Source organism: Acanthopagrus latus, chromosome 13, assembly GCF_904848185.1.
Source record: "Acanthopagrus latus isolate v.2019 chromosome 13, fAcaLat1.1, whole genome shotgun sequence".
Taxonomy (NCBI): Eukaryota; Metazoa; Chordata; class Actinopteri; order Spariformes; family Sparidae; genus Acanthopagrus; species Acanthopagrus latus.
The window spans coordinates 11211139-11228302 of NC_051051.1; the positions used below are offsets into that span (position 1 = coordinate 11211139).

Genomic DNA, 17164 nt, shown 5'->3' on the forward strand with positions numbered 1-17164 from the left:
GGATTTGAATGATTTATGTTATGTCAGCATGTTCTTGACCTCAGGACAGAGTTTATGGACTATTACAACTTGATATGTTTTAATTGTTGTCTTGTGTCTTTATGGAATAGCTCAATAAACTGAAGGAAAAGCCTCAAGATGAAGAGCCCCAGCACCTTTTTTTCCACCAGGAGATGACATACTTAAATGTACCCACAGGAGGGCAGTATTAGGCTTTGTCGTGCTTTAGCCACAGCCTGAGGTTTTTAAGTTAATGGTGGGATATGGAAGACCACCTCACGTGTGATGGAGATAATTTTTAAAAATGCAATTATAGTGTTACATACATGCATGTATCTAAATTCTTGCTCAAAAGCAATTCCCCCTGCATACCCCCTCTGCAGTGCACCATTTGCCCCGTTGTAATCAAGCCACTGTATGCAAATTATAAGCTGTCTCTTTGGGCTGGGATGGGGCATGTACATGTTTGCTGCTACACAATAGGCATTCTCTGCAGGCAGTACAGCTCTTTGCTGTTGCAGCATGCATTTAGGCCTTTTTTGAGGAAACCTTCAAATATACCAGATGGTGAAGAAGCAAGGCAAGGCACTGCACAGGTTATTCTGCCACCATAGCATGACCTTTTGCCTAGGTAGTAAAACGTGCATGTACTAAAGTCCTAATGCCCTTTTGCTGCATGTGTGCCTCGCGCTCTCACTTCAAGCCCCCCACAAATCATTTAAAAAGAGACATACTGTATACTACACTGCTGGGGAGACTGGGGTAAGTTGAGCCAAAGGGTAAGTTGAACCACCCCTTGTTGCTGGGAAAAGGTAAAAAAACATTGATCATGTGACCAAATATTTAGGAGGAAGGCATCATTTCATGGAGTCTGTGAAGGTAAAAAACACAAGTGGTTAGACATTTATTTCCAAAAACCATTTTCATTTCATATGATTGCCTTGATGTAGTGACCCTAAATATGAAAAATAGCTCATCTTATCCCAGTCTCCCCTACTATACTATATTACTACGTAGGGGGCAGGGTTCCTTGGAATAATACCTTTTGTATACAACCTTTGGATTCAGGGAGGTCATTTGACTTGATCATGTTTGGGGGCACAATTAAAAGAGCGCCTAACACGCACACTGACCTGAGTTAATGTTCAGCCACCAGCAGCTGGCTGGAACCTGCACACATCACCTGCAGGATGCTCCCAAAGATGGACCGCAGCCGAAAGACGGAAAAACCAAGAGCTCTCACTCCGCTACAATTGTTCCACTCATTTAGAAACTACTGAAGGTTGCCTGCACATGCATAATTCATAGCGTTAAATATGCGTACATTTTTCACACTAGACGTTGTGATTGAAAGTTCTCTTATGATAGTATTAGGCACTCTCAGTGAATTATTATTATTATTATTATTATTATTTATTTTATTTTTTTTTTTTGTAGCTGAGGCTTATGAATTATCCCTCAACGTATATATCATAAATGCAGTCGCGGGCAAATAATAATAATAAAAAAAAAAGTTGCTAAGATAGTGACAGATTGTTTAGGCTGCTAGTTGTATTACAAACATATGCATTATAACTAAGTACATGTAATATGAATACACAAAAATGAACATTTTAGCTATTCTGTAATTGCAATTCTGAAGGTTAGCACCGCGGAAGTTTTGCCTGAGTGATCCATCTTCTCGGAAACAGACAATCTTTGTGGGAGCGCGTCTGCAGAATGAATTCCTTGGTGTCGTCAGTTCCGTAAAACCTCTTGGCATTAAAAAAGAAGATAGAGGATTATTTACGAGGAGTCAGAGGACAAACGCACTGAGAACAAGACTTTACCTGGCTGTGCCATTAAAAATTTTCTTAAACAAGAGCACTAGGTTGTTTCCCACGGACAGTTTTTTCCTCGGACTGACAAAAGACACATCAGTCTGCTCGAAGCCGCGCAGGAACTGGGATGCACTGCCGTTAGCCTGTTATTAGCTCGCTCGCTAGCTTCCCCGAACAGCCCTGGTTTTACGACGGGACCAAGCACACCGTAAGTCAAAGCGTTTGGAAAAATTTCATCTTGTCTGGTTGAGGGATTTTTACATGTCTACCCCTGTTAGCAAGCCGGCCAGGCGGAGTAAACTCAGTTGGTTGTTTACCATTTGTTAACCTGCCTCCCCTTAACAGCTGCATGTGTGAACTAGAAGCAGGCCTTTTTCTAGAAAGCAGATTTCTTCTTCAGCTCGAAAGCCTGCTACATTTTCAACCAGTAGCCATTATGGTATGTTATTTTACCGGCTTGAATAAACCACACTATGTTGGGCAGATTGAGCCCACCGTCGGGGGGGTGGGCTTCATCCAGCCCAGCCTGCTGGAGACTGTTACACCTGTGCTGGTGCACCTGTCACGGCTCCCACCATGTTTAAATTGTGCAATTGATTTCAAGTCAGATACTCTAGTCTGTCACTATATAAGTTAACCAGTATCCTGTTTATCTCCCTTTAGGTGTGATGATATATAAGACAGTTCAGTATATCTGTTGTAGCACATTCAAGGCAGCTAAATGGATATTTGAAGTTATTTGGGATGCTGATCATTACTTATATGACAAGTGGTCAATAACTAAAACACCCTGTTGCCTTTCACATTGACAGTATACCACAACTACTACTCAAGGCCTATTTCCCATGTAGATGTTATGCAAAGCAGCAAACTTGTTTGCTCAGACTTAAAGCTTTGGTCTTGTAAAAAGCTGAACTGAGTGCCTTGTTCTGTAAGTGTAGATACTCTTCATTAAGCAGACTTTTATCTGCATTTTCAGGGTGTACAACTACAACTTGATCAGTTTTTGGTCAGGTAGGCTAATATGAAGAAGAGGTCAAGCCTTAGCTGTCTTGGAAGAGTGTTACTGTGTGGAGGATTGGGCAACAGAAGCACAACTTCCATTGTCCAAAGTAAACAAAGATGTGTCACTCCTCAGGAAATGGATTGGGCATGGCCAACTGTGTGCTTGTGATTGCAGATCCCTCTTAGATGAGCTCAGAGCATATGTAAACAAACTGTGCGAGTACCTCCCTTCATCACTGCCATAAACCCGCCATATAGTTTGGTGCAGAGTCAGTCAGCCACGTGGAGCAAACATCAGAGGGACACCAACCTTTTTTTTCTCTGTTTTTTATTTTTTCTAGCTAATTTAATTTTTGTCTTATTTTTCTTCAGTCATACACATTTACTATACATTCATTATTAGTTACATGCTGCATATAAGTGATGTTTTGTAACTCGTGCCATGTTTCCTGCTTTTCAGTGGTGCTTTAAAGTAAAACAACAGCGTGAGAAGACACATCAGATGCTAATAACTGATAATGTAAACATATGCTAGTCTTGTTTAATGCTTTTATCAGAATTGAATCTTAATCTCGTTTAATAGAAACGTAAGCTAATAACAATTATGGTAATATATTCAGAATGACTTTGTGAAGCCGTTGTTCAAAACATTACACATTTTTGAAAAGCAACAAACCAACATTGATTCTTCTTGTAGCAGCCACATACTTAAATGTGCAAACATATTACATTTTCACCTCTCTTTCACCACAAAGCAGCTTTAATAGTCTGAATAAAATTAACATACATTACTAATAACTACAGTTCCCAGGCCTTTTATATTGACCCTACGAACAAAAGGCCACAAAACACCCACAAGTGCAAAATGAATCACCCCACTGTATTGTTGGCTTCTATATTTCTCCCTTTGCAGCGCTGCTGTTGTACATGCTAGACTTTATCAAGGTGTGACGTCTACCTTTGTAATCGACACTCTGATCTGCCGCGTGAAAACAGGGATAAACAACAAATATTAAACATTCAAATTGGCCTTTATTTTGCTCGTCTCCCACACACACACATATAAACCACTGGTGTTTTTGGGAGTGAATTGTTTAAGCTCAGAATTAGTTATTCCCCTCCAAGTCAAAAATAGGAGCTATATTACTGCTTGTCCAGCTTTTTTCTTGTTGCAAATGTTCAGCATATACAAATGTATGACACAAATTGTGTGAATGTGGAGCAGACGAGCTTGCGCTCCCTCCTCTAGTCTGGGTTTTTTAGGGAGTGGACGCACTAAAATGTGGAGCTGTAATTGAGCTGTAGAGTAGAGTGGCCACTTCAGGACGACAGCTCATTGTAGTGCCGCACGGGGTCCTTCAGAGAGGTGTGTTGTTGATATGCCGAGCGGTAGCCTTGCTCTTTGAAAACCACCCTACTCGCCTGTTGGTGGCAATTATATTCCCATCTGCCGAATAATGATTTGGTTGTTTTGACTAAACTGTTTGGTCTCCCCTCTTCAAAGCAGCATTTAGGCCACTCTGTTTTTCCATCCCGGCCTTTTTCACTCGCAGGTGTCTGTTGTATCCACATCTCTCTCCTTTTTTTCTCGCAGGCATAGTGCATTATGACAGACAGCATTATGAGTAAAGCAGCCACAATGGAGATTCCAATCAACAGTAATGGTGACACAGGGACACTACCAGAGGACGACAGCCTTGAACAGGTGGGTCAGGTCGGCTGCTAAATCTGTTGATGTGAAACATTTTGACACCACCCTGTGTTGTTTACACATTTAAAGCTGTTAGGGCTACACCTGGAAACAAGGTGCATCACAAACTGACAGAAGAACATTAACATACCCAAATCTAAACTGCAGCCGACAGAAGAGAGTACAGAGATTATAGAGTACTTCTTGTTCATTTACTTAACATTATGACATCATTTTGATCGTTTTTACTGTATAGAAGAAAAGCTCTGATACTGAATGGACATTGTTGACCCTTTAAAGACTTTTATTAGTTTTAAGCACGTTTATTGTGAGTTTTGGTATAGCTTTAAGTGTACAATTGCCCTTTTCTTGAAGGCTTTGCTTTCAGATCACGCTGTCTTTCATCAGGCACCCACTTTTTTTTCTCTTAAGGAAATTCTAACAATAGCCTTAACTTCATGTATTCAGCGATGCATTCAGTGGAACAGTACTACCCCTAAAGGTTGTATCATTCACATGAGAGCACATCAAGAAAATCAAACCGACGTACTTGAGCCGAGCTGATGTCATCACGTGGTATTTCTGATTATGGGTGATGTGGGACGTCAGTTGTCTGAAGTTGACACTGTGGTTACGGGTACTGTTCTCAGCCGTCACAAGATTAGCTAAGTGAGTTGGCTCGTTTAATACCATTCTCACTGTTGCACCACTCTGCGGTGATATTAAGTACTTCTCAGCAAATCCAGTTGTCAGTCTGGAACACTGGCTGTGTGAATGTGGCCAGTCACTTGAGGTTTTCACTCACTCTAATATATCTGTATTCAACTACTGAGAGACTAATGCATTTTCATCCCTTGGTGTGAACGTAAATGTCCTCCTCTGCCTGTGTTTGCCTAGTGTTGTATTAGCTATTACCTGTCAAACATTGCTAGAAGTCCTTTGGTCTGCTTAGTTACAAATGAGGAAAGGGATCGTACTGGGAAATCAGGTGTTACAGACCATCTGTCTCTTTGTGAACAAGTTTTTCCCTTTAGCAGCTCATGTGGCGTCTTGTTCAGGATTGTAAGACACATCTCTGGTGTATTTGATTTAACTGAAATAACAACTCGGATGTAGTTGTTGCTTGCCAGGTGGGGACTGTTCATTTAGGAAAGCGCTTCTTTCGAAGACTCCAGCGAAGCTAATTTAACACTTTGTTTCCATAATTTTCAGGAGTGTCTCAGTCAGAGTCAGTTAGAACGAAGTAGCAGTAGTGGAATTGCAGGATAAGTTGCGAGGCACGGGTTGTTTATTCTCCTGCGACCCAAGGCACTCCTTGTTGGTCAAACAGATGAAGATCCTGGATGAAGCACTGGCAGTTGATTTAGTTATTTGCTCACCAAACTATAAGTGGCCCCACTCCATTAGTAAAACAAATTCCTACCCTCTAACCTAGCATGCACAGTGAAGGAAGTATTCAACCATTTGGTGCGGCTGCCTCCAGTCTAATGTGTTCATGTACGAGGAGTGTTTAGCTGCACTGTTTAGAGCTGAATATTACCCGGTTGTCATGGCAACTCCGCAATTAATCTGAAACTGGCTGTGCTTTGTCCTTGGGTGAAAGCCCTCTGAAATCAGATTGATATCTACTGTGCAGTGCTTTTAGTCAAAACTGCAACAGTCTGTGTCGTTCTTGCAGATAAAGACGAAGACTGACAGGTGAAGGAAGAGCAGGAGTCTGGTTTCAGATGTTGTTGCATTGTGAGTGTGTCAGAAAGGGGTGGGTGACTGGCAGCTTGACAGCGACAGAGATACGATCGACTGCCAGCAGGATCCTGGCAAAAGCATCAGATGCTTCGCTGGAGTCTGCTCAGTCAATCAACAGTGTTTCAAGATGCTTATGCTGTTAAACACAAGTTCTCAGAGGTGATTACTTTATTAATTTGGATATATCCCAGTTGTAGTGTTTTTGTAGAAATGCGAAGCTGCACCATTTTTTGGGAAAATGGTGGTTTGTGGCGTTTCAAAGCAGAGCATCTGCTATCATGTCATAGCTTTCTATACATGAACAGGCAAGAGATTTTTATAGGCCTACCAAACCTCTCTGTTAAGATATGGCGACCATGTTATTTTATGATGACTTAAAAGTGCATTAGTTTCCTTCGTCTCAGGCAACAGGCTCTGTGTCAACATGGCATACAAATAGGAATCTGTGTCCGTGCTAGTTTTCTTCCTCATTGAACAGATGCCACAACATGAGGCAGATCTCTAAAAAAAGATGCACATGGAGCGAATGAAGGAGGAAACGTTGTTCAACAGGCCTTGTCCTTCTTTATAACTAGTTTGTGGTTGTTGGCTCATGGTCTGTGGTTAAAATATTCCAAAATTGATGACTAAAATAGCCGATTATATTTTGGGCTCTTGGGTGTTTTTCTGTTCTGATTTACCTCTGTTAAATTTACTTTAAATTTCTTTACATGTCTTGTAAATGATTGTCTTCATTTTTGCAGTGGTGCACTTTAATCAGTGTTCAAACAGTGATGGAGAAATATAATTGCAAAAATGATGTAACATGTTCACACCCAGTGGATTAGATGATCCGCTTAAAAGTTAACACAAAGCAGATAAATCCTGACCTGCTGTGATATCACTCATCACTGTTTTCCATCCTACACCCCTGCTGTCTGTGGACATTACAATGATTTTCCTGGGATTTCTTTTACATCGTTCTATCTTGTTTCATGATTTTAGTCATGGATTTTTCTTTTTTGTCTCCTTTCCTTTTCTATTTGTTTCTCCTTTTTTCTTGTCGTTCTTGTGTTTGTCGATGTCCCCCCCCCCTCCATCTACGTGCAGGCTGCAAAACTGCAGTGGAGCTTAGATGAGAAGTTAGGGGGCTCCAGAGGCACCAGGGTGAGCAGGCCATTTGTGCACGTGTGTGCATATATGTGTGTGTGTGTGTGTGTGTGTGTGTGTGTGTTTTTATATTGGTGTGTAGTACTGCTCAGTGGTTTGACTGTGTGCAGCATTAAATTGCCTCGCATCACTACGTTGGTTTAAATGTCAGACATTTCATTTTTATGGCAAACCACTGTGCTGCTTGTTAACTTGACTCCTACTAACTCTAGATAGAAAGAGTCTCTCATTCATATTTTGAGAGTAACCCCTCTGATTGTGTAGTGTTAACACAATAGCTGACAGCTAACACATCTCACTTAACAGTCTGTATCCATTCAATTTTAAGATTGCGGTGAGCTAATCTAGCATAGATTCTGTGTGCACTTGGGTGATGTCTGATTGTGATTCCTCTATTTTGGGGGGTGTTGGTTGACAGAGTAAACATGGTGTCATACTAATAATCAGCATGTCATACTGCAGCTGGAATGTTGATGTGAATTGGCTGTGCCAGTTCTGTCTTGATATTAAGAAATGTAACTGTTTTGACAAGGAGGTCAAAAGAGAGCCGACCATGACTATGACTATGAACAGATGAGGCCCTGAGAGAAAATTGATGCTTAGAAGCATTGTGATTCTCTCTTCAAAAATGTTAAGACTATGCTTATACGTTCTAGAACTGCAACTTAATTATTTTCTTTGTTGATGAATCTGTTGATTATTTTCTCAATTATTCGATTAGTAGTTTGGTCTATGAAATGTCGGGAAATGTTGAAAAATGACAATCAGTGCCTCCCTAAACCCAAGATGACATCCTCAAAAAAAAAATCCTTTATAGAAATCGAAAAGTTTTAAAGCATCAATAATAGCTTTCTAATCACTTAATAGCCCTCTGAATTGGAATCAAATTGTGATGTGCCTGCAGATTCCCACCACTTACATACATCCTTAATAGATAGTTTGCGTCATGCTGAATGTTTCCTCATTGAATGATGTTAAGCAGCACAAATAACAGTAGTTGCATGTTTTCCTCCTTTTGGTAGCATCAAGCATACTCTGAGTTTACTCATTTACTTTAAAGAAGGAAGCAGCCACCTCCCTTTCAGAGCTTGGAATTCCCTTATCACAATCTTACTGAGCATGTGAACCCAAGGTTTCAGGAAGTATCCCATATGTTATGCTCCTGTTTACATTTTATGATATGGATCTTTGCCCATAGTTCAGTCACTGTGCAAGTGTTTGCAGAGAATGAAATTCAAATTTAATTCAAACCTGTTAATTGCAGGTTCATATAAGGTTTGCAAAAGTGAGAAACCTGTTCGGGACATATTTTCTTTTGTAAATACCTCAAAAAAAAAGCTGATACTTGAGCAGCAAGATAAACAAAAGAAAATAACGAGTTAGAGTTAAGGAAAAACGCCTTCAAGATGGATTGTGTGGCTTTTATCACATTTCGCCTCGTGATGTAGAGCTTTACTGAAGCTTCTGGTTATTTTGGAAAGAGCAAATAGTTTGTTGTAGCATTTCCTGTGGCATATATCAGGACTGACTGTCTCTGACGGCTGCTTTCGTGGTCCTCTTTCTTGGTCCAGTGTCATTAGACAGGTTGATTATTAACTAGGCACTGAAGTGGTGTTTTCTGTCTTTACTTTATAAAACTTTATAGTTTTCCCTGTAGATAAGTGTTTGTAGTTAGACTGCCTTATGTGTCCTCACTAACCTTTCTAACACAATGGTGTTTGTCCCCCTCTAGTGACTGTCTTTAACTGACATAAAATTTAACACTCAAGTCATAATCTCCTGTCTATTGTGTATATCCCTACCCAAAACCCTCTATCCTTCCCTTTGTTCTTGTTTTTTTTTTTTTTTTACTTTCCCCACTTTGCAGGATCTACAGCAGGTGATGGTATCAGGTCCCAATCTCAATGAGACTAGCATTGTATCTGGGGGTTATGGTGGAACAGCAGAGGGTATCATCCCCACCAGCTCAATCAAAGGTAGAGTCTTCCTTATTTTGTCTCTCTCTCCAATATATTGCAGGTCTCTCCTCAGCTGTACTGTCACTGTCGCAGTTTGACTTCTTCTGTTGACTCTGTGCTGCGCCTCTGACTCAGGAGTGTATTCAGAGGACAAGTGTGTGATTACTGGGGCCTCCAATAATTCTTCCCATGAGATCAGGGCAGGCACTTTCAAGAAATACTTGGCAGATGATTGACGAACCATCTGTCTATCACTGTCTATGTCAGGGCTAACTTCCGATTAATGAACCATATGACATAGTAGGAAAGCCCACCAGCAGAGCCAGTTGGTAAAACTAAGTTTAAAAAGAAGCCAGACAAAGATAGCAAAAGCAACTTATGCATGGAGAAAAGGCTGCTATTGCTGTTCTTTACTCTGGTTTAGATTGAGTATACTTTCCAGTTCTGATACAACAGATGTATTAGCATATCCACAATTTTAAAAACCATCTGTGAGTACCAGTGTTTAGTCCAATAAGGAATTTGCTTGATTTATTACCAAACTGCACATTTGAAAATAGATGGTTTGTTGCAAAATTAATATTTTGAGCCCTAAAACTCCTGATGTCTCACAGATTTCCCCCCAAAACACAGCCCCCTCTGAAAGAGACTATCAATTATGTCAGTGTTTCTACTGTAAATGTCAGGCAGTGGTTTGAAGCCATATCATGTCAAGAACTCTTTTGGTACCCTTCATCAAACACAGTTCCCCCTGTTAATCATTACAGTGTTTCTTGTCTTTCATTAGCAGCCAAGATTATGCTGTAAAGTTTACAAAATGGCTTCATATTGAATAATGAATAAGTCCAGAGCACAGTGACCTGTGCTTTCTTCACCTGCTGTGTGATACTGAAGTCCCACTGAGGGATTAATGTACTTCTCTATTTCAAAGCACTGACTTCAAGCTCTAAGCACAGTGTCGAAGGGAAATAACTCTCTTTGCTAATTATTTGATATTAATATATCTGACTCTTTGTCCCACTCTCTCTTTCTCAGGCCCTGCTGTGCGCTACAATGCAGAGTTTAACAAAAGGATCCCAGTTTCAGCATTAGGTGGCTCCTTAGACCTTATTATTATTAATAATGGAGAACTTACACCCAAAATGAGACATCCAGTCTGTAAATACGGTTGAATTTAACTGGTAATTGAGAAGTTTTTTCTCTACTACAATTCATATAATGTGGCTTTGAAGTCCCTTAATTTTTAATGGTTAATTCTCACATGATGGATTTCTCATTTTGCAAAGATTTTTTTTTTGCCAGCCTCTCTGTCCTTTTATCTTCATCACGAGATTTTCCCTTTAGCAGTGGCGAGAAGGAAAGCACACTCACTTCTGCTTCCTGCTTTTGTTCTTGGACATATTGGGACTTTTTCTATTAGAGCTCGTTTGTTGGTTTTTCTCTCTTTTTACAAATGATTCCTTTGCTTTCTGGTTGGTTTCTCTTATAGTTTAAGGAGCCTAAGCTTATTTTTTTCCCTGCATAACTCACTAAACTGATCTCTGAACTCCATAGCAAAACTGAAACCATTTTAATGTCGATCATGGTGTGTATTGATATTAAAAACTCGGTCAGATGTTCTTACGAGAGTCTTATGATGCTGGTCCTCATTTGGCTCATGTGCATCATTTCCATTTATTGTTATTTACTGAAAGGCTGATCCAAATGCTGCATTTCATACTGCCCCCATCTTCATCATCACTCATTTGTCTGCATTGTTCACTGAGTGTCATGCACTAAATGTCTTTTCATCTTGTCTGTCTCTGTCCTCCACCTCCTTTCCCTCATCATTCCCTCCCACATCCTCTTCTTCCTTTTGTCATCCTGTTTTTCTGCCTTTTATCTGAATCTCTCTGCTCCTCCCCACCATCTTCCTCCTACATTCCGTTTTTTTATCTCGATAAAAACCCAATAAAAATCCCATTCCCACACCCTACCCTGATTCATACACACCCTTAACCATTATTTCACCCACACCCAACAATCCATCCACTGTCACAGACCTGCGTATGAAGGCCAGACGAAGTAGCGTTCCCTCAAGCAGTTCTTTCACCTGCCATATAGCAAGCCAATCGCATGAATACAAAGGTACTGGGAAAGGAAAGAGGGTCAGGTTGAAGGCTCCAACAGGCTCATCATTGAACAATCTTATTGCCGGTTCAGCAGCGACCCAAAATATCCCTGAAGTCTGCAGTATATTCACTCTTTAACACAGTCAATAAAAAGATTAGTTATTATTTTATTTCTAAGTTTTTCCTTCCTTATTGATTCTCTTCATTCTCCTGGTATTTAATCACTCGTATCTCTCTCCTTTGCATGTTTTGCAGTGCTTTAAGGGCTAGTGGTGATAGCAGGATAGCAGACAGATTTCAGAAACTATTTTAAGCACAGTTTTGATGCACTAAATGGAGTGAAGAGTTTTCTGTTTTCTACCTTTCCTACCTTGCTCATGTTTATTTATTATATTGTTGTGTTTCTGCTTTTGGGTCTTACCTCTCAGGTTCCAACATGCACCACAGCAGCAGCAGCTCGTCAATGACGGCAGAGGAATCGACCCGAGGTGTCGCTGTTGAAAAACTAGAAACGGTGAAGAAGTGGGGCATCAACACTTACAAGGTATCTGAAGCCAACCCCTTTTGTTCTTACGTTGTGTGATAAAATCACAGAGAGGACTTGCATTGTGTTCTAATGCCTCCGCGTGTCTTCCTTCATTGTTTCAGTGTACAAAACAAATGATCTCGGAACGTTTCGGTCGAGGTTCCCGGACTGTGGACCTGGAGCTGGAGGCCCAGATTGAGGTGTTGAGAGACACTAAAAGGAAATACGAGAGTGTGCTGCGATTGGCCAGAGCACTGACCAACCACTTCTACAACATGGTGCAGACGCAGCATGCACTGGGTGACACCTTTGCTGACCTCAGTCAGAAATCTCCAGAGCTACGGGTGAGACCTCAAAATCTATATAACTTAGTTATAATGAGGGGTCATACTGGTTATGTTGATGGAGACAACCTTTTATAACATTAATACCTTTCATGCTCTGTTGTTTTTGCCTTTTATAGGATGAGTTTGGCTACAATGCAGAGACTCAGAAGCTGCTGTGTAAGAACGGGGAGACCCTTCTTGGTGCCATTAATTTCTTTGTGTCCAGCATCAACACACTGGTTAACAAGACCATGGAGGACACCTTGATGACAATCAAGTTGTATGAAAATGCCAGGTGAGGACGAATTTCACATTATTCTCGATAACAATGAATTTTTTGGGAAAATCACCTGAGGTACAAATCTGCTTTTTCAGCTCTGTGTGGATGTAGCTTGATCAAATTTGGTTAATAGTTACCAGACAACTTGCAGACATGACATTTTTTCAATGATGACATTTCACCTCCTTGCTAAAGCATCACAAGACTAATTATAACCAAACCTTTAGGGGGAAAAATGATCTAATTTCTTATAATAAAGACTGAAACGTAAAACCTTTTCCCTCCCTCTTTTGTAACCAGACTGGAGTTTGATGCCTACCGGTCAGACCTGGAGGAACTGAGTCTGGGTCCGAGGGACGCTGTAGCCATGGCTCGCATCGATGCTGCTCAGCAACAGTACCAGCTCCAGAAGGAAAAGTATGAACGCCTCCGCTCCGACGTCATCATTAAACTCAAGTTCCTGGAAGAGAATAAGGTTAGTGAGCATGATCGGCCCAGGTGATCGTCAGCCTTCACGGTGAAAAAAGCCTACGTCAGGTAGAGATAACCAGTATCTGTAGCCGTTCAACTTACCACATTATTTTTGAATTTGTACTCAAGATGTGTGAGCTTAAAACTGAGTGGGTGGGACCAACCTGAAATCAATACTGATCAGATGTTTATATTTAGTATTTGTTGGAAACTTATTTAGATAACAGCCACAGAATTGAGTTTCAGATCATTCTTGGGAGGAGAACTTTTTTACCGAGCACATTTTTTATAAACTTGAATGAACTAAAACTACCCAGTGAGAATTTTCAATTAGTTAAAGTATATCATCTGTACCAGATACATGTATCAGCCCAGTACTAGCTTAACCCTAACAACCAGGTGTGACTTGACGTAGTCTCTAAGCTTCCCTGTTTCTCTGTATTTTAGGTGAAGGTGATGCATAAGCAGCTCCTCCTCTTCCATAACGCCATCTCGGCCTACTTTGCTGGCAACCAGCAGCAGCTGGAGCAGACGCTGAAGCAGTTCAACATAAAGTTGAGGCCCCCAGGGGCCGACAAGCCCTCCTGGTTAGAAGAGCAGTAAGAGGGTCCGCCGGCTCTCCTGCAGCCTCCTTCTCGACCACCTCCACCTGTTACCTGTTGAAACCCCCTACTTACAGAGGACCACTACATAGGGATACACCTCCAGATGATTGGGTGGATGAAGATGAGAGATGAGCGTGTGGCTGGATTGGACAGATGAATTGCAGGGTATTAATGATGAATGGGCCTCAGTGCAGCAGGAAAACAAGGCCAGTTTTATGAACAGTCTGGGGGCTTTTAGTGCCTCTTCCCAACTCTCTTCTTTTTCACTCTAGCCCTCTATTTGTGCTTTGTTCCCAGAGAAACTGTTCATCTCTCCTTTCCCTCTCTCCTATTCGACTCAGCCTTCTATCTCAACACTATTTTGCTGTGTGAGCTTGTACTAGTCATGTTCATGGCCATTAACGTACTCCTCAAGTGCTCCCAGTGCTCTGAGTTCCTTGAATCCCACGCCATGTTATTAACACAGACAGTTAAAACACACTCAAACATGACCAAACACTACATCAAATCTCTTCCAGACCTTATTGCTCTCCTAGTGTGCCTCCTTGCATATGAGCTAATGTACTAAATGAATATGTGGCCTCGAGGGAAGAAGGATAAGTTAACTAAAAGATTTCAAACTTCACACAAAGGGGATTTGTATGGTACACTGGAAAGGAATGTTCAGACATTTCAAATCAATGTACATTTCAAATTAAGTACTGTTTCACTCTTGAAATAAATATTATATGATTGTTTGTAGCTTCTAAAAGAACACAATGTTGTGTTTTAGTATAGTTTTTCCTTAATTTGACTGTTATCTATGTTTATTTTGTAATTACTCCACTTCTAGTCAGCTGTATGTCTGATGCTTCAGACTGAAGGACAGTGCACTGTTTGGACCAAGTGTGCTGGTGTTTCCGACTGCAGTTACTGCAGCACTTAGTCTGTAATTATGAGAAATGCTACAGTTTTCAGTCTTGACCTGAGAATTCTTTTGACTTCAATATGCAACGATCATTTTAAGGAATACTGCCACAGCTTCCCAAAGTCATATTGGTTGGGGTCTTTACTAATTGTTTTTTTATTTACCCAAAGAAATGTTTATTGGACGACGACCCTCGCTACGTTTTCGTGTTTTTTTTTGTTTGTTTATTTTAAAGGAATATTGCTTGTTCAGTTCAGTTCAGTGGACTGAGGAGACTTTGAAGGACCGTGTCGATGGGTATGTCAGTCAGTTAAGATCCAACAAACTTGAATGGATTCACTCCATTATTTAACTGTTTCACGGGCTGAATCTGAAAGGAATTCATTACATGTTTGCACTGATGCATTGATGCATTGACATGTGTTTTTGTATTAAAGGGGCACTTTGTGGTTTTTTGAAGAAATTAAAACTCAGATTTATTTATATCCATTAATGGGGTAGTAAAACAAGCTCAGAAATAATTATTTTTTCTATGATTGAATAAAACAAGTTATTCTTGAGGAAATTTTGTTTATTCAGTCATTCAGGCATAACGAAATCAGTCAGTGAAGATGTTCCTCTACAGAATTTCCTCTCCAAAACTACAAAGTGCAACTTTTCAAAGGTGCAATATGTAAGAAATGTATTTAAAAACAATGTATTGATGTTTTAACGCTATGAAGTTTGATGTTTTGTGTTGCAAAGCATTTTTAGTGTGCTAACCAACTAGCCTCAGTCCATCCTGGTCCAAAGCTCAAGTGCTAAAAGTGAAAACACAAACAGTTTCCTGTGGCTCCAAGCTCCCAGTTCAGACTGCTAGCTGCACAGCTAACTGAGCTAATGGCAGGTAGCAGTTTACTTTGGTGATATGCCATCTCCTGTTTGTTGAGAGAATGAATAATGAATTCAGCTGGGGGCCAGTTCTTACATATTGTACCTTGACGTTTGTCTTTCTAAAGTTAAAAAGGACATATCATCGACGTCAAGGGTCATATCTTTTAAGCCCTCCTGAAACAGAATATGTTTGTCTTTGGTTACCTTTCTTCACACTGAAGATTACTGTAGCTGTCTAATATTACTAATCCAGATATTTTGACATAGAATCGTGTAAGTTAATCGTTGGGGAATGGGAGACCACTAATGACTCATCATTTGTTTTATCTGCTCTAGTTGAAACATTGTCTTAGCATAATGGTAGTAAACAATCATCCATTGTTGACAATTAAGAGGATGTCTTTCAAAAAAAAATATCAGCGTGGTACTGCATCTGTAATGTTGAATTGTTATTCATCAGTGTATTTATTACATTAATTATGTGTGGAATCAGCATATTGTACACAAAAACATCTGGTTTGAGCAAATTACTCACTCAATGGGTATGGCATTGACACATTTTGCAGATGGACATGCCTCAGGATAACCAAATCTCTAACTGTTCTACTCCGAAACATGTATTGATAGACAAGTGTTTTAGTTTCCCAGTGTAAACCCTCTGTGCAGTCACGTGAAGATAATCCAGTATCATGAATGTTTTACCATGCTGAATTTCACTCATGTAACCGAAGGGAGAGGTCTATCAGTTATTGGTCCTCTCAGCTTCATGTGTCCTCTGTATTTGCATGGCAGACAGCAATCCAAAGTACACGTGCAGATATGTGTGAATGCACTGATGCTCTACTCTTGGCCTTCTGCGCTCCAGCTCGCATGGACTGGCACATCGCCATGCTTATGATTTTCGAAACCGGCTGAAGCAGGATCCAGGATGTGGATTGATTTAAATGCTGCACTTTTGAAGACAATTATGAAAAAAAAACAAGTGGATTTGATGGAAGACAATAACAGAAATGGATTCTATGGTGTATTTGGCTTGTGTTTTCAGATTTTTCTTGTGTGTGTCAGCATGTCAAATGGGTGTATTTTTATTCTGGCTGAAAGAAAGTCACTCAGATGTAAAATCGCAATTTCGCTGGCCAGCTCCTGGTCTGTTCGACCGCCACACAGCAATATTAACTAAATGTGACTCCCCTTTTTCCGAACCTGCCCCTTTGAAATTCCTAACCCCAACACCAAGATGAATGGCAATAGGATTTTTATTTTGACTCATAGTTGTGAAACCTCGAGTTGAAATGGAAAAAAAAAAAAGCGTGACAAGAGTTTAAAGTCACTCTGCTAGCAGTCTTTACATTGTTGCCAAGAGAGAACCAAGATTTATAAAAAATTTGATGTTTTATTTGTGTACAATCAATGTTTTCTAGGCTGAGCTGGTGTGTTGTACTGTATGTATGAATGATTGCACATAATGGTATTTAAAGACGATAAATGGAGCCGTGTCATTGATTGATGTGATACTCTGCCTTCATTCCTCACTCAGATCCTGAAAAGCCCCACCCCACCCCAAGGGAACAAAATTAAAAGTACACATTTTCAAATGCTCTCTGGCTGTCTTTTTCTTTTTTGTTCCTCCGTGTCCGTATTGTGTCGCGCTGTAGGCCACTCGGCTTTCTTGCATGAAGCAAACGTCTCGATTCAGT

The 17164-nt window shown here is 40.4% G+C and overlaps 1 protein-coding gene across 6 annotated transcripts; it reads left to right on the forward strand.

Moving 5' to 3' along the window:
• Window positions 1–1698: 1698 nt before the first annotated feature.
• Window positions 1699–17067, forward strand: arfip2b (ADP-ribosylation factor interacting protein 2b). Of its 6 annotated transcripts, XM_037119612.1 has the most exons (10): window positions 1699–2028; window positions 4420–4530; window positions 7351–7407; window positions 9278–9386; window positions 10404–10460; window positions 11908–12023; window positions 12128–12349; window positions 12469–12626; window positions 12912–13086; window positions 13530–17067. In XM_037119612.1, the coding sequence occupies exons 2-10, from the start codon at window positions 4432–4434 to the stop codon at window positions 13683–13685; spliced, it is 1149 nt and encodes a 382-aa protein (XP_036975507.1). In that variant the 5' UTR covers window positions 1699–2028; window positions 4420–4431; the 3' UTR covers window positions 13686–17067. The 6 variants fall into 6 exon arrangements, with proteins under 6 accessions (XP_036975507.1, XP_036975510.1, XP_036975509.1 ...); XM_037119615.1 differs by lacking the exon at window positions 7351–7407; XM_037119614.1 differs by lacking the exon at window positions 10404–10460 and having other exon boundaries at window positions 1700–2028.
• Window positions 17068–17164: the final 97 nt, after the last annotated feature.

What these genes read in the sequence shown, in the direction of transcription:
- arfip2b (XM_037119612.1), top strand. Translation starts at nt 4,432, where the DNA reads ATGACAGACAGCATTATGAGTAAAGCAGCCACAATGGAGATTCCAATC. An exon ending in AGGACGACAGCCTTGAACAG is followed by an intron (nt 4,531 to 7,350) that starts GTGGGTCAGGTC and finishes ATCTACGTGCAG; the next exon opens with GCTGCAAAACTGCAGTGGAG. An exon ending in CCCCACCAGCTCAATCAAAG is followed by an intron (nt 9,387 to 10,403) that starts GTAGAGTCTTCC and finishes TCTCTTTCTCAG; the next exon opens with GCCCTGCTGTGCGCTACAAT.